General features: G+C 37.6%; 1 protein-coding gene across 4 annotated transcripts in view; it reads left to right on the top strand.

Annotated features, from left to right (window-relative positions):
• The window catches only part of PI4K2B (phosphatidylinositol 4-kinase type 2 beta), a 29,520-nt gene extending 7,763 nt beyond the window's left edge, over positions 1–21,757 (top strand). For 2 of the 4 annotated variants that reach the window (XM_061164484.1, XM_061164487.1), the window contains 9 exons: positions 2,076–2,212; positions 3,970–4,170; positions 4,952–5,083; positions 7,509–7,662; positions 9,500–9,561; positions 13,676–13,775; positions 16,901–17,034; positions 17,600–17,659; positions 19,405–21,757. In XM_061164484.1, the coding sequence (XP_061020467.1) occupies positions 2,076–2,212; positions 3,970–4,170; positions 4,952–5,083; positions 7,509–7,662; positions 9,500–9,561; positions 13,676–13,775; positions 16,901–17,034; positions 17,600–17,659; positions 19,405–19,578 (1,154 nt within the window). In that variant the 3' untranslated portion in view covers positions 19,579–21,757. The remainder of the gene's footprint in view (positions 1–2,075; positions 2,213–3,969; positions 4,171–4,951; positions 5,084–7,508; positions 7,663–9,499; positions 9,562–13,675; positions 13,776–16,900; positions 17,035–17,599; positions 17,660–19,404) is intronic. The other 2 variants (XM_061164485.1, XM_061164486.1) reach the window with 2 other exon arrangements.
• Positions 21,758–22,295: the final 538 nt, after the last annotated feature.

Below are 22,295 nucleotides of genomic sequence, written 5' to 3' on the forward strand. Positions count from 1 at the left end.
ACAAGTGGAGAAGCTGGGTGTAGTAGTCTGGGGTTCAGGGCAGAAGTCCAGGCTTGAGATATTAATCTGGAAGTGCTAATGAGGAAGAAGAGGACCATGAACTGAACCTGGGCTTTCCAAAGTTAAGCTGCTAGGGAGATGAAAATAAGCCCACAAGAGAGTAAAAAAGAGGAGCCGATGAAATGGAAGGACAACCTGGAGAAATGGCATCTTGGCTATCAAGTGAAGTCAAGTTTTATGTTTGTGGAAATGATCCAATATCGAGGGAAATACTGATTCAGGAAAGAACTGCTGAAGAAATGTCCTGGGGTAGGGCTTCCCTGGTAGGGGTCAGATGGTAAAGAATCCACCTGCAATGTGAGAGACCTGGATTCAAACCCTGGGTCGGAAAGATCCCCTGAAGGAGGGCATTGGCAACCCACTCCAGTATTCTTGCCTGGAGAATCCCCATGGACAGAGGAGCCTGGCGGGCTACAGTCCATGGGGTCGCAAAGTCAGACACAACTGAGCAGCTAAGCGCACAGTCAGAGAGGGAGGTCTAGTAGACAAAGTGGAAGAGTCAACTTAGATTTTGGATCATTTCTGTACAGTAATAAGCAGAAGGCAGAGAATGTGAAGGGGTAAATATGATGCTGAGGGTGGGTGATCGTTTTTCCTGCCTGCTTCTGTTTTCTTCTTGAAATAGGAAGCTAGATCATCTGCTGAGATGAAAGAGTTGTTGGGAATATGAGGAGAGGAGAGGGTATGAGGTAGTTGTCCAGAAGACCGGGAGAGTCTGTGTGCCAGGGAAGTTGTCCTAGTTTAGGATGTTATAACGAAATGCCCTAGCCTCGGTGGCTTTTGAACAACAGACTTTATTGCTCAGTTTTGGAGGCTGGGAAGTCCAAAATCAGGGTGTCGGCATGATCAGGTTCTTGGCAAGGGCTCACTTCTTGGCTTGCAGATGGCAGCCTTCTCCCTGGGTCTTCACATGGCCTAACTCTATCGTGGGATCCCCACCCTCGTGGCCTCATCTAAGCCTAATTACTTCCCCCCAAGTCCCCCTCCATATATGATCACATTGGGGATTAAGGCCTTGATGTATTTCAGAGGAATACAAGCATTCAGTCTTTAACAGGAATGTAGTATGCTCCCCAGACAACATGAAGAGTCCAGCTGAGGTTTGTGGGTTTTTTTTAAAGTGGAGACACCAGGCGTTTAAGGGAAGACACTGGGCGTTGTGTTTGGCAAGTTCAGCTGTTCAGGCACAGGCATAGTCAGTAGACAGTTGGATTTAACCAGGATTGAGATTTTACAGGTAACTATGATGAGGAGTGGGAAGAAGAGAGTGATTTTAGTGATGCTAGCCAAGGAGGGACACAAGGTGGGTAAAGACCCTTGAACAGTGTTTGGTAGATCAGTGCTTTAAAGGTCCTAGTGGGATGAAAGAATTTTTGGACTCAGGATGCCAGAGGCAGTGAACTAGGAAAATAGAAGATGATTGAAATGCTAAGTGTGATGTAGTTGCAGGTATTGATGATGATATATCTGAGGAATGACTGCAAATGCAGGCTGAGGCTGGATGAAGAACAAAATCACTGGGAGGGAGGAGTTCAAGTTAACACAAGGAATTTGTGTGATTTTTTTTCAGCGTAGGAAATCTTGCTTTCCTTGTGTCTTAACTTGATACTTAAAGTGGGGTTAGAAAACAAAAAAAAAAAAAGACATCGAACACTCCATGGAAAAAAAGTGAAAGCGTTAGTCGCTCAGTTGTGTCCAACTCTTTGTGACCCTATGGACTGTAGCCCTCCAGGCTCCTCTGTCCTGGTCAGAATACTGGAGTGGGTAGCCATTCTCTTCTCCAGGGGATCTTCCCATTCCAGGGATTGAACCCGGGTCTCCCGCATTGAGGGTGGATTCTTTCCTATCTGAGCCACCAGGGAAGTCTACATTTTTCTGTGCCTAAATGTCTTAACACTAGTAATCTAAATCTAGTATTACAGGTCTATGTTGTGAGCATTCTCATAGCTGGTCTTTCTTCTTTTTTGCATTCTGTATTAATGTTTTTCTTAATGCAATAATTGTTGATTCTTCAGAGTTGAACACATTTTTGGATGATCCAGAATTTGCCGATATTATATTGAAAGCGGAGCAAGCAATAGAATTTGAAGTTTATCCAGAAAGAATCTCTCAAGGTTCAAGTGGAAGTTACTTTGTGAAGGATCCTAAGAGGGTGAGAATTTCATAGAGCTACTATATATAGAGAATTTCATAGAGCTACTATATATAACAGACCTTTTGGAAAACACTAGTTTTAATAGGAAGTCATTGTGAGTTTTTAAAGATATTTTCCTAATAAATCTGGTTGCACCCTCTTTTCAGAAATAAAGGTTATTTTATTTTTAACTAAAGCCCTCTACTATTTAAAACTAGAGCTGTTTGTATAATTTCCATTTTATTATTTTAATATTTGGCTTCAAGTGTTTATTGAATACTCAACATTCAGCTGTGGATTTCTGGGGTTTATATTCACAAGTCCTTGTAGTTGTTTAGTTGCTAAGTTGTGTCCGACTCTTTGTGAGTTCATGGACTGCAGCATGCCAGGCTCATCTTTCCTCCACTATCTCCCACAGTTTGCTCAAATTCATGTCCATTGAGTCGAGTGCTATCTAACCATCTCATCCTCTGCAGTAACTAAGCAGAGTTTTCTTTTACCCTCAGAGTATTTTTTCCGGCTTTATTATACCAGAGAAGGATCCTGGGCAGTTTGAAGTTTGAAGGCATTGGAATGTGACAAAATGAAATGAACCAAAGAATAATCCTAAGGCAGAAAAGAGACGCCGATATGGACTTTGTTCAACTCAGTTTAGAATTTTTCAAAAATTTGCATTATCATTTCTAAAAGCTTTCTGAATGATGCATAGCCAGCAGTTCTTTTTTCAGGAGGGAAAAAAGATTATAATTCTACCCAAATATTTTTTCATACACTGAAGTTATATTTTTTAAAACAGTCTTTTTGAGATTTTAATATATATATATGTGTATATATATATATATATATATATATGTAGGTAGTGTCAATGTCTCAATCTTTATTCCAAGCTTGATTTCTTGATTTGTTCTTGTTGACTTCTTTATTAGTGACTTAGACTACTGCATTATAAAACAATTATATACTTATAATGAGATTTTTTATTTCTTATCTAAGGATAATTCAGCTTCTAAATTTAATATTAATATATTTTATCAGACCAATAATAAAGATAGTTCTAACAGGGTATGTATGCTTGATGGGGAAAGACTTTTAGACATCCATGAGCAATTTTTTTTAAGAGGAGAGAATTTATTTAAAATTGGTTCATAAAAAAAATTGAAAAAAAGGAGAATCCAGCAGCATAGATGTCACTATATCCTGTCATTTCCTTTGTATCTTAGAGATGGCTTTTTGTCATTGGATTTATTCATTTAACAAATGCTTGAAGCCTACTGTATGCCAGGTACTGTTCTGAGTACTGGTGATACAGCCCTCACAGAGAAAATCCCCTGTCCTTTTAGGATGCACACCTACTGGGAAAGTAGATAATGAATAAACATAGAATTTGAATATTTAATAGATGTTGAATAATAGCACTGTTTGACCTAGGTCACTGATTTTCAAACATTTTAAAATCAGCAGAACTCTTTTTAAACTAGGGCGTCCATTATGTAAAATGGGTGAAACCAGAGGATGGGGTCTCAGAGCCCTCTCTTCTCACCTTCTCTAGGATTTCTCAGAGCACAGTTCGAAAATCACTAGCTCAAAAGATTATTGATTTTAGATTGTTGAATGAAAATGAGTGTAAAACTGTGACTGGAATTAAAACTCTTAATTGTTAAGGATTATGCCCAAATCTGTGGTGGGAAGAGTAGAAAAAACCCAGAATGCATTTTATGGATTATCATCTCCCTATACTAAAAGTCTAACAAAGTGTTTACTTTCTTCCTATATAGAAAATTATTGGTGTGTTTAAACCCAAATCAGAAGAGCCTTATGGTCACCTGAATCCGAAATGGACCAAATACGTTCACAAGGTCTGCTGCCCTTGCTGCTTTGGCAGGGGCTGCCTGCTTCCTAACCAGGGATACCTTTCCGAAGCTGGTGCCTACCTTGTGGACGAAAAGCTTCATCTGGGCATTGTACCAAAAACAAGAGTAAGGGAGGCATTCTTTCTATCATGTACTTCTAGTTTACAGAATCTAAAGTCGCGGTTGGTAATCCAGAGTCACAAATGACTAGTAAATTGATTCTAGTGTCAGTCACTTGGTTCAGTCACTCAGTTGTGTCCAACTGTTTGTGACCCCATGGACTCCAGCACGCCAGGCCTCCCTGTCCATCACCGACTCCTGGAGCTTGCTCAGACTCATGTCCATCGAATCAGTGATGCCATCCAACCATCTCATCCTCTGTTGTCGCCTTCTTCTACTGCCTTCAGTCTTTCCCAGCATCAGGATCTTTTCCAGTGAGTGTAGACACACAGAATATCCAAGGGAATATCTCTTTCTCATGTGAGGTGAGATGATGCTCACAAAAAGAGGAGAAAGAATCAGCATTCAGAAAGCAGAAAAAAAATCAGTGATCTAGAAATTCTGTTGAAGGTAGAGATAACTAACATACTCAGAAGATTCTTGTCTTTTTCTTTTTGGCCTTTATACATTTTTACTTAAAGTTCTCAAAATCTTCCTTCCTAATTCTACATACTTCTTTCTTCCACTGGCCAATTTTAGGCTGTATTTCTCTCAGAAAGAAATACATGTGTGCCATTTAACTAACTTTGCAAAGTCTCTTAGCTTTTCTGTTTTAGATTCTCAGGCGCATTTAGTATAGCATTAAACTTCACTCATTTACAGCATTAATGTGAGTTCCATGGTGTATGTGAATAGACAATAATAATGCAAATTCTAATAGCCATTTCTCTAAACTGTACATTTCTAGGTGGTTTGGCTTGTCAGTGAGACGTTTAACTACAGTGCAATTGACCGTGCAAAATCTAGAGGCAAAAAGTATGCTTTAGAGAAAGTGCCAAAAGTAGGTAGAAAATTTCATCGGATAGGACTTCCTCCTAAGGTAAGTTACAGTGATGCGCTTTATGGGGAGGGTGGGAGCAGAGAGCGGGCAATTCATCACATATTGGGCTTCCCAGATGGCACAGTGGTAAAGAATCTGCCTGCCAGTGCAGGAGGTGCAAGAGACACAGGTTCAATCCCTGGGTCAGGAAGACCCCCTGGAGAAGGAAATGGCAACCCACTCCGGTATTCTTGCCTGGAGAATCCCATGGACAGAGGAGCCTGGCGGACTACCGTCCATGGGGTCACAAAGAGTCAGACACAGCGAAGCACACACAAACTTCAACAAACTTCATCATGTATTACCTGAGCTCTCTAGGCTCTGTGCTGTGGGCTGTGGGTATATTAGTAAAAACGGTTTTCCCATCTTCAATAGCTTGTAGTAACAAGCAGTCTCAACACAATATGATAAAGCTGTTAATGATGATTAAGTGCGGAGAGCTTAGAGTGGGTAGAGGAGGGATATTTAACCCAGTTTGGAGAGCTGGGGAATTTCCAAGAGGAGATTGCACCCAAGGCTTTAGAAAGTTATAGCTGAAAGTACAGGCCGAGAGTTAGACCTAGGTTGTACTCCAAGCCTGGAGAAGGCAATGGCACCCCACTCTTGCCTGGAAAATCCCATGGACGGAGGAGCCTGGTAGGCTGCAGTTCATGGGGTCACGAAGAGTCAGGCATGACTGAGCGACTTCACTTTCACTTTTCACTTCTATGCATTGGAGAAGGAAATGGCAACCCACTCCAGTGTTCTTGCCTGGAGAATCCCAGGGATGGGGTCACACAGAGTCGGACACGACTGAAGTGACTTAGCAGTAGCAGTACTCCAAGCCTCTTCACCAGTTAGCTCTGAGACCTTGGGCGAGTCTCTTATTCCCCAAGCTTCAGTTTCTATAAATCGAGGATGACAGAAACTTCTAGGGTTGTGAGAATAAAATGGTAAAGTTTATATCAGGTACTTGGTATAGTCCCTGGCACATAGTAAATGGTAGTAACCAGGTTTACTCACATATTAGATTTTGTTTTTTTCCTTATCATAGGTTTTAAATAAACCTAAGGGATGATAAGCAACTAGCTCCACAAGGGTAGAGAAGGTTAATGAGAAAAGCATTCTAGAAAAAGCACTAGACTTTTTATTATTATTTTTTTAATATATTTAACTTGCAGTTTTTTTGTCTTGTTCTTGCTATGCATTTATCTATATGAAAGAATTAGAGTAAGAACTACATGGTTAACTTGTCTTTAATATTGTACTCCAAGTAAGCAGGAAATTTTGAAAACATTGACAAGGCCTGTTACTTCTTGCATATGCTGAAATAATTTCCCTATTTATGACTACTAGGACCTCATTATGAGTGCTTTAGAGAAAACATTTAGGAAATCGTTAAAATTTCATGCCAGCAACAGGTCACATAAAGTGTTAAAAGATGTTTATTTTTGGCATCACCATCCACCTTGTAGGATTTTAATTCCCCAACCAGGGATCGAACCCCCAGCCCCTCAGCAGTGAAAGCATGTAGTCCTAACCACTGGAACTGCCAGGGAATTCCTGAGATAGATTTTCTTTGTAGTGATTTGTTTGTATTTATGAAGCCAGCTTCCCTGACGGCTCAGACAGTAAAGAGCCTGCCTGCAAGGCGGGCAGCCTGGGTTCAGCCCCTCAGCAGGGAAGATCCCCTGGAGGAGGAGATGGCAACCCACTCCAGTATTCTTGCCTGGAGAATCCCACGGACAAAGGAGGCCAGCTAGGTTACCATTATCTATGTGTTCTGTGCTGTTTAAATTTGTATTTTCTTCTTTAAAAAATTGTTTAATGTTAACAGCTCGTAATTTTAGTGATAGGAAGCCTTATAACATAGACATATCTTCAAGGAAAGGACTTTTTAAAAAACCATTGTAGAGGTTATGATTAATTCTTTAAAATTTATTACAGGATCTTTAAGCTGCATAGTCAAATAATTCATTCATTTTAAAAAATAAAGTTATTTTCTGTTGTAAAAAAGAATCTTAATGTATTTTTCCAGTAAGAAAAAATCACACTATTATTAAATAGCCAAGATAGGTACAGATTTTGGTGTTCATAATTGAATTCATTTTAATAAATATTTTTAGAAAATAGCATTCTTGTTGAGAATATTACCTCAAGGACATGTGTGTATTTTCTTTTTCAATTATCCTAAAATAGCTTCTATGCTCCTTAAAAGTCTAGGATTGATCATTTTTCATTTGCTATATATTCTTTATGTGATTATTTTAAATTAATGTATAAAAATAGTTTTCTTGATAAATGTGGCTTATATAAATTAGTGTTAATTTCAGTTTTTCTTATTGTGTTTATATAAAGTATTTTATGACAGTACTGCTGAGAAATTTTAAAAGTAATTCCTTTGTTCTTCTATTTTCTTTTCTAACTATAATTCTTAAAATTATAGATTGGTTCCTTTCAGTTATTTGTTGAAGGTTACAAGGAGGCTGAATGGTGGCTTAGGAAATTTGAAGCTGACCCTTTGCCTGAGAATATTAGAAAACAGTTTCAGTCACAGTTTGAAAGATTAGTTGTTTTGGATTACATCATCAGAAATACAGGTATGGAAGTTCTCTCATTGTTTACTCACATCTTAACTTTCAAACTGTATTCAACTCTTGTTTATCCAAATCAAAGATTTAAAGTTTTGCTGCAGTAGTCTTAAGGCTACTTTTTGAAAAAGACAAAGTCTTTTTCTTTGCCTGCCTTGGAAAGCAGATATGTAGTGCCGACTCTCCCAGGCAGCATTAACCCCATACTGGAGATTCTGATTCAGGGCGGGCTCCTGCCCCAGTGATAGTGATGAGTACCTGTCCCTCAGGTGGAGTTTCTTGGCAGCAGTACAAAGCCTACTGGAAATTGGAGATGTTATCTGCATAATATGAATAATTAAAACTTGATTGTGTAAGTTATTTTAGATGTTTATTTTGACATTAAGTGACTGTTAGTACAGTCTGTAAATACAATAAACTCTTAATTTTTTCTCTGCTGGCAGGGAGCAGTGACGTTGTTGATCATTTGAAGCAGTGATTCCCAAATGTGGTTCCCTGGTCTGTTTTAGGGTCAGTGTTATGTGGGCCCAAAGGCATCTTCTGGGAACCCATCCCAATCTACTGAACGTGGGTCCAGCAGTTAGTGTTTTAACAGGTCCTATGGGGCTTCCCTGGTAGCTCAGTCGGTGAAGAATCTGCCCGCAGTGCAGGAGACCCAGGTTCAGTCCCTGGGTCAGGAAGATCCCCTGGAGAAGGAAATGGCAACCCACTCCAGTATTCTTGCCTGGAAGCTACTATGGACAGAGGAGCCTGGCGGGCTACAGTTCATAGGGTCACAAAGAGCTGGACATGACTGAACAACTAAGCCACCACCCCCCAGGCAATTCTGATATACTCTGAAGCCTGAAAACTCTAGTTCAGAATTTTTGCTCATTTATATTAGTTTCTGAAAAAGCATTATGTACCTTTTTAGATTCACCTTTTAAAATCATACAGTCTTAAATTAATGGTGAAGTTAGTGTAGAGTCCAATGGAATATAGTACTCAATCACAAAAGAGAATGAACTATTGCCATTTGCAGCAATGTGGGTGGATCTAGCAAGTGTTATACATGGTGAAGTAAATCAGACTGAGAAAGACAAAAATTATATGATCAATTATATGTGGAATCTAAAAAAAGTAATACCAGTGAATCCGCATACAAAACAGGAACAGACTTGCAGACGTAGGAAAGAAACTGATGGCTACCCCAGGGGAGAAGGAAGGAAGGAAGGACAGATGAGGAGCGTGGGGCGAGCAGGTACACACTGCTGAGCTCAGATAAATAGGCACCAAGGAGATAGTGTAGCACAGGAAGTTATATTCAAGATCTTGTGATAACGATAGTGGGAAATAACCTGATAAAATTGTCTATTTACCGGAATCACTTTGGTGTACACCTGAAACTAACAGTGCTGTAGTCAGTAAATCAACTCTGCTTCAGTTTTTTAAAACATTTGTGTCTAGAGTACTCTTGTCGTGACATTAGGTAAGAGAAATTGGCTTGGTAACGGGGGTAGATCGTTTTTCTCCCTCAGGTGAAGAGACATTATCCTTTCTAATAATGCTGATTTAAAAGTTCTTGACAGTAATTGTACCTACTTCACAGAGTTTTTGTAAGAATTTGATGAGTTAATACATGTTAAGGCACTTAACAACAATTTCTAGCACAGACTATAAACAATAAATGTTAACTAACATTTATGAGTAGTTTGTATGTATTAAATTGAAGCCTTTAATGTGTTACTATGCTACAGATAACAAATGATGGTCTCAAAATCGAGGAGGTGACTAGATTTTTCTGCTTGATATTAAGCTATGATATCTATAAAAAATGAAGTAATAGATTTTTCGTTTGTTTTGAAAGACAGGGGAAATGATAACTGGTTAATCAGATGTGAAAAGCAGACACATGAAGATGAAGTTACGGTGAGGGAATTTTAATATATATGCATATATAAACACACTATCAGTGTCTATTAAAAATTCCTTGAAGTTATTCTTCATCACTTCCTCATTTCCTTCACCTTGATCCTTGGTTTTTATCTCCTTTTTCTGTTTTTATCATCTTTTTTCTTTCCTTCGCCTGCTTATGTTGCATTTTTTATTATATTGTTGAAATCTCTGCGCAATTTTATTTTGTATGTTGCATTAGTGTAGAAGAATAATATCAGCTCAGTACTGATATTCTTTTTACTGGAAAAAGGTCAGTTTTCATTCCAGTCCCAAAGAAAGGCAATGCCAAAGAATGCTCAAACTGCCACACAATTGCACTCATCTCACATGGTCGTAAAGTAATGCTCAAAATTCCCCAAGCCAAGCCTCAACAGTACGTGAACCATGAACTTCCAGATGTTCAAGCTGGATTTAGAAAGGGCAGGGGAACCAGAGATCAAATTGCCAACATCCGTTGGATCATCGAAAAAGCAAGAGAGTTCCAGAAAAACATCTATTTCTGCTTTATTGACTACACCAAAGCCTTTGACTGTGTGGATCATGGCAAACTGTGAAAAATTCTGGAAGAGATGGGAACACCAGACCACCTGACCTGCCTCTTGAGAAATCTGTATGCAGGTCAGGAAGCAACAATTAGAACTGGATATGAAACAATAGACTGGTTCCAAATAGGGTAAGGAGTATGTCAAGGCTGTATATTGTCACCTTGCTTATTTAACTTATATGCAGAGTGTATCATGGTACATTCCAGCGCTGGGCTGGAAGAAGCACAAGCTGGAATCAAGATTGCTGGGAGAAATATCAATAACCTCAGATACACAGATGACACCACCGTTATGGCAGAAAGCGAAGTAGAACTAAAGAACCTCTTGATGAAAGTGAAAGAGGAGAGTGAAAAAGTTGGCTTAAAGCACAACACTCAGAAAACTAAGATCATGGCATCCAGTCCCATCACTTCATGGCAAATAGTTGGGGAAACAGTGGAAACAGTGGCTGACCTTATTTTTAGGGGCTCCAAAATCACTGCAGATGGTGACTGCAGCCATGAAATTAAAAGACACTTGCTCCTTGGAAGAAAAGTTATGACCACCTAAACAGCATATTAAAAAGCAGAGACATTAATTTGCCAACAAAGGTCCATCTAGTCAAAGCTATGGTTTTTCCAATAGTCATGTATGGATGTGAGAGTTGGAGTATAAAGAAAGCTGAGCACTGAAAAATTGATGCTTTTCAACTGTCATGTTGGAGAAGACTCATGAAAGTCCCTTGGACTGCAAGGAGATCCAACCAGTACATCCTAAAGGAAATCAGTCCTGAGTGTTCATTGGAAGGACTGATGTTAAAGGTGAAACTCCAATCCTTTGGCCACTTGATGCAAAGAACTGACTCATTAGAAAAGACCATGATGCTGGGAAAGATTGAAGCTGGGAGGAGAAGGAGATGACAGAGGATGAGATGGTTGGATGGCATCACCGACTCAATGGACATGAGTTTGAGAAAACTCAGGGAATTGGTGATGGACAGGGAGGCCTGGCGTGCTGCAGTCCATGGGGTTGCAGAGAGTCAGACACAACTGAATGACTGAGCTGAACTGAACTGATTCTCATCATTTAAAGCTGTTATATCACTTTAAAAAGTTTGTAGTTTTCATAGTTCATCAAAGAATTTTGAAATTACATATTCAAAGTACTCAGCAATAAATAAAGAACACACTTGATACGTGCAGTAATATGGATGAATCTCAAAACCCTGCTGAGTGAAAGAAGCTAAACAAAAGGGAAGATACTGTCTGACTCCTTTTGTATAAAAATCTAGAAAGTGCAAACTAATCCCTAGGGACAGAAAACAGATGATGCTTGCCTGGGGTGGGATAAAGGGAGGGAAGAGACTGCTAAAGGACACAGGGAAACATCTGGGTGGTTTCATATCTTTCAGTGCTTATCAACTTGTACACTTTAATGTGTAAAGTTTATTGTGTGTAAATTATAACTCACTGAAGTTGTAAATAGAAAAAAGTGTTTGAAATAAAAATAAATGACAGTTATAGCAGGGTTTTAAAATACGTATATAAAACTTAAAAATACATATATAAAAATATACCTGCTTATAATAGTTTCTAAATATATTTTATTGGTATATCTAAAACAACTGGATTTTACTGAAAACCTTATTCTTTTGCTCTTAAGTATTTTGTGCATTCTCATTGAGATAAGAAATTTGATATAAACTAACAGAAACCACTCTGGCATGTATCATCTGTACCTTCACTGTAATACTTTTAATTAAAAATTATCTTTTTCACCTTTTTAAAATCTAGACCACTTAATAATGACAATGTCTATTTTTAGATAATAAGAAGTACTCTTCCACATGAAAACTCTCTTGCTTCTGAGGCTTTTGCATTTCCGTTACAGGAGAATGGAGAAGTTAGAAATGGTCTACCTTCTATAATCAAGAGTATCTTGAGGTTCCTTCTACTGGACCTTATTACATTTAGCCATGGTTGTTGGGGAGTTTTATTTAGAAACATTTTGTACTTGAACTAATTATTTCTATGAGACCCTAGGAAAGACTTTATTTTAGTAAGGTAACTTTGTCATTATCTTAAAAATATCAGTATTTTGCAAATACCATACATTTAAGCCCTGGTGGCTCAGTCAGTAAAGAATTGGCCTGCCAATGTGGGAGACCCACGTTTGATCCCTGGGTCGGGAAGATCCCCGGGTCGGGAAGATCCCCTAGAGAAGGAAATGGCAACCCATTCCTGTATTCTTGCCTGGAGAACCCCACGGACAAAGGAACCTGGCAGGTTACAGTCCATGGGGGTCACAGAGTCAGACACAACTGAGAAACTAACACACGTACATCCATTTAAGCAACACATCTAACAGTAAATTATCCAGAACTACAGATTTTACTTATTTTTCTCCCCAACTTTATTGAGGTATTATTGACATGCATGCAGTTTTAAGGTGTACAATATGATGATTTGATACAAGTATATATTGTGAAATGACTATCACAGTATGGTTGACTGACACCTCCATCCCATCACATAATTAACATTTTTTGGTATACATGGTCATAACATTTATTTTTAAAAAATTTTTTAATTGGAGGAACATTGCTTTACAATGTTGTGTTGGTTTCTGCGATGCAACAGCGCATATCAATCATAATTATACGTATATCCTCTGCCTCTTGAGTCTCCCTCCCCTCCCCCGCATTTCACCCCTCCCTCTAGGTCATTACAGAGCTCCAGGCTGGACTTGCTGTGTTATAAAGCAACTTCCCTCCAGTTTTCTATTTTACACATGATAATGTATACATGCCAATGCTACTTTCTCAGTTCATCCCACCGTTTCCTTACCCAGCTGTATGCAGAAGTCCTTTCTCTGTATCTGCATCTCCATTCCTTCACTGCAAATAGATTCATCATTCATCAGTACCATTTTTCTAGATTCCATATATATGCGTTAATATATAATATTTGTTTTTATCTTTCTGACTTACCTCACTCTATACAAAACTACCATATAACCCAGCCATCCCACTGCTGGGCATATACCCTGGGAAAAACCACAATTCTAAAAGACACATGTTCCCCAGGGTTCACTGCAGCACTATTTAACAATAGCCAGGACACGGAAGCAACCTAGATGTCCATCAGCAGGTGAATGGATAAAGAAGATGTGGTACATATATATATAATACAATGGAATATTACTTAGCATAAAAAGGAATGAATTTGAGTCAGTTGCAGTGAGCTGGATGAACCTGGAGCCTGTTATACAGAACTACACATTTTGAAGTCTTAATAATGTCAAGCGTTCTTCCCCAAAGATGAAAAGAATGAAACTATTACTGTATAACTTTGTAATAGCAGATTTAAAAAGTAGTGATTATGAAGTTTTTACTGGTTCTTAAGATCCTGTCTTCCCTTAAATGGTAAATTGGTACTTTCTGGTAACTTTACTTTTATAAACTCTTCTGATAAAATGTCTTTAAAGCTCAATAATTATTATACATTTTTTTCTTTTGTAAATATACATATAAATTGTTTTATCAACTATTTTCTCCCTTTTAGGATACAAAATGGACTGATGATAAAGAAACACTTATTAAAATAGCTGCAATTGATAACGGTCTAGCGTTTCCTTTTAAACATCCTGATGAGTGGAGAGCATGTGAGTATTTAGAAATTTTTATAGAATCTCTAGTGACCCCTTTTTCAGAATAGGATGGGAATGATATCAAAATAGCAGAGGAAAAGCTGGGTATGTTACAGTCATTCGGGCTCAATTCTAGACACTTGGGATGCAAAGATGTGTAATACACTCTGTGAGCCTTGCCATGTATCATTCCTTTTTTTGGGTGACTATGTCTGATTTTGATTTCTTGGCTTGTGTTAGCCTTGTAAAATAAATTTGATAGCTTTCCAAATTTGAAATTTGTTAGTCATTCTTTGCTAACTTGATCTATGGCCAATTTAAAGGACTATTTTTGAGAAGAATGTGGTTGAGCACCAAATCTGTCTTCTAATGAAAACTTTATTAGTCAAATCATATTCTTGAACTATTTTTTAACCACTTAATCTGCTAATTTTTGAGAGACAAAGTTCACCGTGAGTGAGATTTTGTCAATTTTTTCTTGTATTTCTATGCACTTTTTGCCTTGTATTCCACACTCAAAGTCCCAGTGTTTTATCTTGCTGGGGTGACTTGTTCTTTTTGTTAGTGTAAAATATATCCCTCTTTATCCCTCACAGTGTTTTTTGCATTTCTTATTTTTTCTGTTGTAACATCGCTATAGCTCGTTTCTTTTTAGTAGTATTTACCTGTATTATTCTATGCTTTTATTTTCAACTTCCATCATTTTGTTTTAAGTATATGACATATAAATAGCTCCTAGCTGGAGATTTTTTTGCCCAATCTGAGATCCTTTTAATAGCTACACTTAACTCTGTAGTTTGTCTCAATAAACTCCTGATGTGTTTGAACTTTCCCTACCATCTTTTTTTTTCCTATTTACCATGAATTTCAATTTTTTCTTTTTTTCCTTTCCTATCTTTGGTTGAACTGACTTGAGATGTCTTTGTTCTATTTTTCTTTTTTACCTCTAATGGTTTGGAATCTATATACAGATTGCCTTTTAAAAGTGTCAAGTTTAAGATGCCTACAATACACCTGAAAAATTTTACCAGACACCAAAAAATAAGGGTCTAGTAAGTGGAAGCCATGGCGGAGTTGCTATCACCTGGGAAAATCGTGGTGAACAAATGCCATCACTCAGGCAATGTGAGATACATAGGTACTCAGTAAATGCTTCATGAATGTTTGGTGGCGCTTCCCTGGTAGCTCAGTCAGTAAAGACTCTGCCTGCAATGCGGGAGATCTGGATTCAGTCCCTAGGTTGGAAGAGTAATTGGTATTGAGGATGTCATTTTTAAACTGTCACCTTGGTAAGCAGAAGCCATGGTGGTGTTGTACCTGGAGACATCATGGTGAACAAATGCCATCACTTGAGCAATGTGAGATACGTAGGTACTCAATAGACATTTCATGAATGTTTGGTAAATGAAGGAGAGAAAAGACTAAGTGTAGAGTCTGGCAATGGTGGTGTTGAAACCGGGAGAAAAAGCCAACAAAAGAGAAATGGCTTAAAAGACAGAAGGTAAAGTTTGAGACAGTGGTAGCACCAGAAACCACATTTCACAGAGGGAGACGATAGAGAACAGTGCTGCTTGCTGCAAAAACACGTGAAGTAGCATGAGGACTGCACACGGACTTCTGGAAAGAGCCTTATGAGATGACTGGTGGCCTTAGGGGAGAGTGTGAACGGTGATAGAAGAAGTTGAGGGGCAGGGATTGGAATTAGAGACAGGCAGAGAATCAGAGCTTTTCTTTTATGTAATTGATCAGGGGATGGCTTTCTTTGGAATGGACTGTACTTTTCCATAGTATTCAAACAGATAGATAAAGGAGAATTCAGAAGAAATGACTCTAAAGGCAAAGTTTTTTTCCTCGGGGCTTTCTGAGTGGTAGGAGCTAGAGATTCTCCTTGAATGAACTGTAGTTCTGTAGGGGATCATACTGTCATATACCTTACATTTTCTTGCAAGAATCTGAATATGCACCCTATGTCTAGATTATCTCACTACTTTCCGAATCTTTCTAGTCCTGGCACTGTGTATATTTAATGGTCTTCTTGGGCGAGAACTAGAGTTAGCCCAAAATCATGAATCTTTTCTCTCTCAAAGTGGCTTACCTAATGACCTGAAAGTGAAAGTTGCTCAGTTGTGTCCGACTCTTTGCCACCCCATGGACTATACAGTCCATGGAATTCTCCAGGCCAGAATACTAGAGTGGGTATAGCCTTTCCCTCTTTCAGGGGATTGTCCCAACCCAGGGATCGAACCCAGGTCTCCCGCACTGCAGGCGGATTCTTTACCAGCTGAGCCACAAGGAAAGCCCAGGAATACTGAAGTGGGTAGCCTACCCCTTCTCCAGCAGATCTTCCCAACCCAGGAATCGAATTGGGGTCTCCTGCATTGCAGGCGGATTCTTTACCAACTGAGCTATCAGGGAAGCCCACCTATTGACCTACTAATGATTTAAAATTTTAGAACATTTTGCCTATTGACCTACTAGTGATTTAAAATTTTAAGCACAGACATATACACACACACCAATGAGTCATCAATTCCTGACCATTTGTGGCTGAAACTGCAGGGAGACCTACCTCAGTCATGATATCTGGGGCTGTGAACAAGTTATAGGTACCCCTCAATTTCCAAACACAGCAGCCAGACATTCAGATATGATATACGGCTGTTGGAGATACACTCATGATCAAAACTACTATTTTCCTGTTTAAAACTCAGAAACCTAACCAGCTCGGGTAAATACTGTGCTTTACCATCTGAAAGTGAAAGTGTTAGTTGCTCAGTCCTGTCCAGCTCTTTGCAACTGCATGGACTGGAGCCTGCCAGACTCCTCTGTCCATGGAATTCTCCAGGCAAGAATACCGGAGTAGGTTGCCATTGCCTTCTCCAGGGGATCTTCTTGACCCAGGGATCAAATCTGGGTTTCCCGCATTGCAGACAGATTCTTTACCTTCTGAGCCACCAAGGAAGCCATCTGAATTAACCATCTAAGCTTAAAAATTTGAATAACTTAGATGGCAAAGAGTAATTGTTCCGATAACTTTTCCTGTCTTTTTGTTAACCCAGGAATTATAGAGAAAAATACTGAATAAATGTGAGTCTAAATAAACCATTTCCCCTCACTGATAAGAATACTTTTTTTTTAAGATCCATTTCACTGGGCTTGGCTTCCTCAAGCAAAAGTTCCTTTTTCTGAAGAAATAAAAAACTTGGTTCTGCCATATATTTCAGACATGAACTTTGTGCAAGATTTATGTGAAGATCTTTATGAACTTTTTAAGGTAAATAGATTTTTAGTTTTAACTATTTCAGAAAATGAAATAAATCTTAAAAGAGTTTTTCCTAATAGAGCTAATTTGCAGTTTACTGCTTCTGTTATCACTGCTTGCAGAACCTGATGTAACAGAAAGGAGTTAGCATTTTTCTTTATAGGAGCATAAATTTGTGAAGTTACACTTTGGGTATTCTTTGAAATGAGACTACATTATAATTTGGGAAATTGTTTTCTTCAAAAGTTGAACTTTTACAAAATTACTCTGTGAATTATAAGAAATGTTTGGTGATCTGTTATTATTTAATTCTCTTAAAAAGAGCCTAAAGCTGTTGGCTGGAAAGTCATTTTAAATCCTTTCTGGAACAAGTTGGAGTATAAGTAGAGTTATTTATTGTCATTCTAGAGGTACACAAAAATGCATCAAGTAAAATTAATCTTTTCATGTAACTTTTTTTTATTAGGAATGCTTTGTAATGATCTCATGTGCTAGGTTGAAGAGCTTGTTTGTTTTCAAGTGTTTTTTTCAAAGAGCTTGGTTTTTATAATAATGTTTCCTTTTCTGTTTGTGATAGATGGACAGAAAATTTGACAAAGCCACTTTTGAAAAGCAGATGTCTGTAATGAGGGGTCAGGTAGGTCACTTTTTTAAGATCTTGTTCATTATTGAAAAGAGCTCTCTCTGAAACAGTAGTCAACTTTTTTCCTTCATTGTGATGCAGAGACAACTCTCAGTACTGTCCTTTATTCTGAACCAAAATAGCTCAGATGATTAGAAATAAAGTTGATTTCATTACTCTTTTTTTTTCCCGTATTGTTTCCATATTAGATTTTTTTTTTTTTACTTTGTTGTGTATTATTTGGTTAGTTAGTTTCCTGCTACTGCTAATTCTTGTCCTCACTTTAATAACTGTTTTCCTGAGTGTTAGTATCTTTCTCCTTCTCAAATCCACTTGCCTGAATGTTTCAATACCAAGTTCTGTCCCCTGTGGATGATTTTCCTCAGAGAACTTGTATGACCTTTGCTAGAGCAGTCAATAAATAGTCATGTCACCAAGGATGAGCACTACTTGGGACATCCAAGTACTAGTTGTAACTCAATCCTCTCACTCCTTTTCACCTCCTTTAATTAGAAACACAGGGTATTGATTACATCTGCTGGTGTGGACCTGAAGGCTAGACTGACCTACAGGTGACTCTGCTTTTTCTACTCTACTACTAGTATTTAGATTCCAAAAGAAAGACTTGAAATAAAAGTAAACTATAGTGCAAACATGGTCATTCAGTGACTTAGTAATTAATTTTTTCTTTCTAAAAGATACATTTCATTTAAGGTAGCTGCTGCAGACCTGTGACCAAGAAGACAAGTCTAGTTTTTGCACTATTTATTATGCAACATTAACAAATGGATATAATTAAATAACTGCTGTATTTATCCATTAATTGCTTATTGACAGAACCAGTGCCAGAAACTGTCCTAGTGGTTGAAAGAAAGCAGTGAGTAAAACCACTGTCTTGGAACCTTGGCTCTGATTCTGCCCGGGGCTAGGAAAGAGGACAGATTATTAGCTTGCATACCTCTCGGTGTTCTGTTGTGCTTACACAGGGCTTTGCTGGAGTCATAAGTTTTAAATAGTAAGTGAAAAGGTTGGAGAAGCAGGCTAGAGAGTCAGATTTTGGAGGGCTTTAGATTCCACATGGAAGGGATTGGAGTAGTTATTCATCATTTCTGCCATTTTTTTCAGATAATGTGTAAAAATATATTTCAAGTAAATTAGTATTTCTGAGGTACAGTGTTCCAAATAGGCACAGGTAGAATAGGAAATGAATGCTCTTCTTGAGATTGATCATGACCCTACTGCTATTTAATGTAAAATTCAAAAGTTTTAACTTTAATAAACATTATTAGTCACATTTTAAAAGAAATGCCTTCATACTAGGTCCTATTAATAATTCCAGTGAACACACAATAAATTTTTTGTTGAGTGAGTGGGAAAGGCAAGTGTTTAGTAAAAACGAGACTATTTAGACCAGTATCTGTTTAGGACCAGTGTCAATGGAGTATGTATTGGAACCATTCACTTTATTCCATCTCTGATTCAATTCTGGATGTAGATGCATTCTAGAATATTTCAGAGTTGTCAGTTGGCAAAAATTATTTAATTCTAATCTTGTGCGTTTGTTGTGTATGTGGATGTGTATGTACAAGCATACATACCTCCACACATTTATACTGATAGCGGGTACTCCGCATCACCGTCTCTGTTGGGCACAAATGGATAAAATAAAAGCTGTAGTTATGAATAGATAGTTAAAATAGTATCAGTGAGCTGAGGCCTTTGCCTTTGTTGAGCTGATGAAAACCTCTCTTCCTCCACAGATCTTAAACCTCACTCAGGCACTGAGAGACAGGAAGACTCCTGTCCAGCTGGTGCAGATGCCCTGTGTGGTGGTGGAGCGCAGTCAGGGCGGAGGGCAGGGCCGGATCGTCCACCTCAGCAATTCGTTCACGCAGACTGTCCACTGCAGGAAGCCGTTTTTTTCCTCCTGGTAGCAGCTGTGTGGCCTTGTGTGGTTAAAACATACTGTCACGCAAATCTGCTGGTAAGAGCGCCAGCTGCCAGAGCCTCAAATAATAATAAGTTTCTAAAAGGTTGTCTTTTGAATGTAATCAGAGTTTACAGTTTTTTTGTCCAAATATTAAATTTCTATTTCAGGGAAGAAGTGATAATATCTCTTATATCGTATTTTTGTAGAAAAATTTTATTTTATGTTGTTGATGTTAGTTTAAGGTAATTTCATAATTTACACATTCTGAAATGACTGTCATTACTCTTGAATTCCAAACAGAAAAATAAGGTGTTTGTTGACTTTGAATACAGTAACTTTTTATATACTTTCTAAACATTGACAAGAATGGTCATGTTAATTCTTCTTACATTATAAAAGGCTTTTGAGGATAAAAGTGCTCTTATGAGCTATAATAGAGTAGTTAATAAAAAATAGGTAAGAATAAAGCAATGTTGCCTTAATTTAAAAAGCTGCTATTTTAGAACTTGAATAAATACTCCTAACATGACCATTATTTGGGACCAGAATATTATATTTTGTTTAAGTAACTGATAACCATTTTCTTTTTCATACTTCAGAATATTTTTGTCAATTATTTTGTTTACAGTGAGGAAAAAAAATCTAATGTCTCCCACCTTTAAAAAAAAATGGAAACACTCAATTGAGACTTGAGGGAAATAATATGAAATGTAGATCCCCAGTATTCTGAAATTCCAAAATAGCATTAAAAAATCCCTTCTGTTTCTTGCATGGGATCAGTACTTAATCAGTTAGTACTTCCGAGTACTGATCTGGTTCAATTTAGTACTTCAATTAGTATTAAACTTCACTGAAAAGTAAAACATAACTCAAACTGTATATTGGATGGCATTTTGAGGTCCTAGGACATAACCTCTTAAAAATAATAGTAGTTTTGTAGAGTACTTGAAATTACTGATGTTGTTATAATTACAGTCAACTTTAGGATATCAGCCCCAGTTAAAGGGGAACATGACAGAGATAACCATAAAATCATTATTTTATTTTAAACACCAGTATGTCTGACATGCTGGGAATTTGTAGTACTTTTAACTCATTGAGTAATTTAAATTGAGATGAGCTCAATTTGATCCCAGAGAAGCAAGCAGAAGCCTCTTTTCTCTTCTTAGGCTCCAAACAAGTAACATCACCACTCAGATTAAACTGGGCAGTTTGTGGTCTTGGCCTTGTGTTTTTCAAGCTTTCTGTCCTGTGATCTTTTAAACTAAGTTATTTTTATGTAAAAAGTATTTCCTGAAGGTTGAATTAGACCAGAAATCCTCCCTTCCTCTACATCTTTCTCTTGGTCTTTGTGGATGTGACGAGTAAGGACGCTGCTGCCCCAGTGAAGTCCACTGGAAACCTGTGTTTTCTTACTTTCTCCAACCCTCCATGATCTTCATACTGAGATAATGAAAAACTGACTGGAAATTCAAAACTCAAGCTAATATCTTTAGATAAACACCAGTAATTAAAATGTGCCTTTTGAAGATGTTTTCTTAATGACATAAGTTTTTATGATCTGGATACTGCTCTCATAAGACAGTTTTTTTCAGTATTTTGATAATTGCTATATTAATTTTTATAACATAAACTTAGTAAGTTGCTACTGTTTTATATCCTAAAATTAAGTGGTTGAAAATATTTTTAAATGATCTGACCAGGTCAGAAAGATAAAGCTGAAATATTTAAGATATGATTACAAGTCAGAATACATTGGTTGTACTTTGTAAATTTTCATGAACTTTGTTTTTATTTAAATATTGTTAATTTTTTCAGTGAGTGTATTTGTATTGTTAAACATGTAGACTAAAGGTAATAAAAATGATTGATTTCTAGATTTCTCCTGAAGTATGTATATTGAATATTTAGAATGTTAATATGTTTATGTTTATGAATGATGCCAAACCACCATTTTCTTACTTTATATGTTAGTACAGCTTAATGCATTATCATTCCAAAAGACATTTAACTGGAATCTTTATAATTAGAGGCATTTTAATTTTTATTTAAATATAAGCTGCCTTATTCTCCAAATTTGTCAGCAAACATGGAGATATGTTTTTTTGTAGTCTTGGAAATGACTTGATTCATAAATTTTTTTTAAGTTTTGTACTAATGGAATTAAAACCTTATTAAAAACAGTGGTCACCAGTTCTTTGATTGGATTACATTTTAAATCATTTTACAGATGTACAAAGAGATGGGTACTGTTTCATAGTCCCCTTTCTTTCCCAAAGTTGCTTGGGCAGCTGTACAGAGTTGAGGAAGAGATTCTTGGTGTGGCTTTGTTTCCAGTCCTTTCTTGTGGTTGGTTTGGAGTCACATGACTGAGTCTGGCCAAGGATGTTATGTGACCTCCAGATCTGGCAATAAAACTCACTGCCTCACAACCAGTGGTCACTGTTGACCACTCTCCTGTCTTCTTGTTTGGCTATAAACAAAGAATTTGCAAAGTGGAAGTACCCAGGGCATGGTAGGCTTGGAAACCTACCAGTAGAGCATGCCAACTGCACTGGACTGTGACATGTGCAAGAAATAAGGGCTTGTATTTAGTCACTAAGATTTTGCATTTATTTGTTAAAACTTACCATAGTCTGTCCTATCCTAGGTGTTACAGTATAAATAGAAAAATATAAAACATTTTAAAATTAAAAACCAATTACAGAAGGCTAGATGGCA

This window comes from Dama dama, chromosome 17, assembly GCF_033118175.1.
Source record: "Dama dama isolate Ldn47 chromosome 17, ASM3311817v1, whole genome shotgun sequence".
NCBI lineage: Eukaryota > Metazoa > Chordata > Mammalia > Artiodactyla > Cervidae > Dama > Dama dama.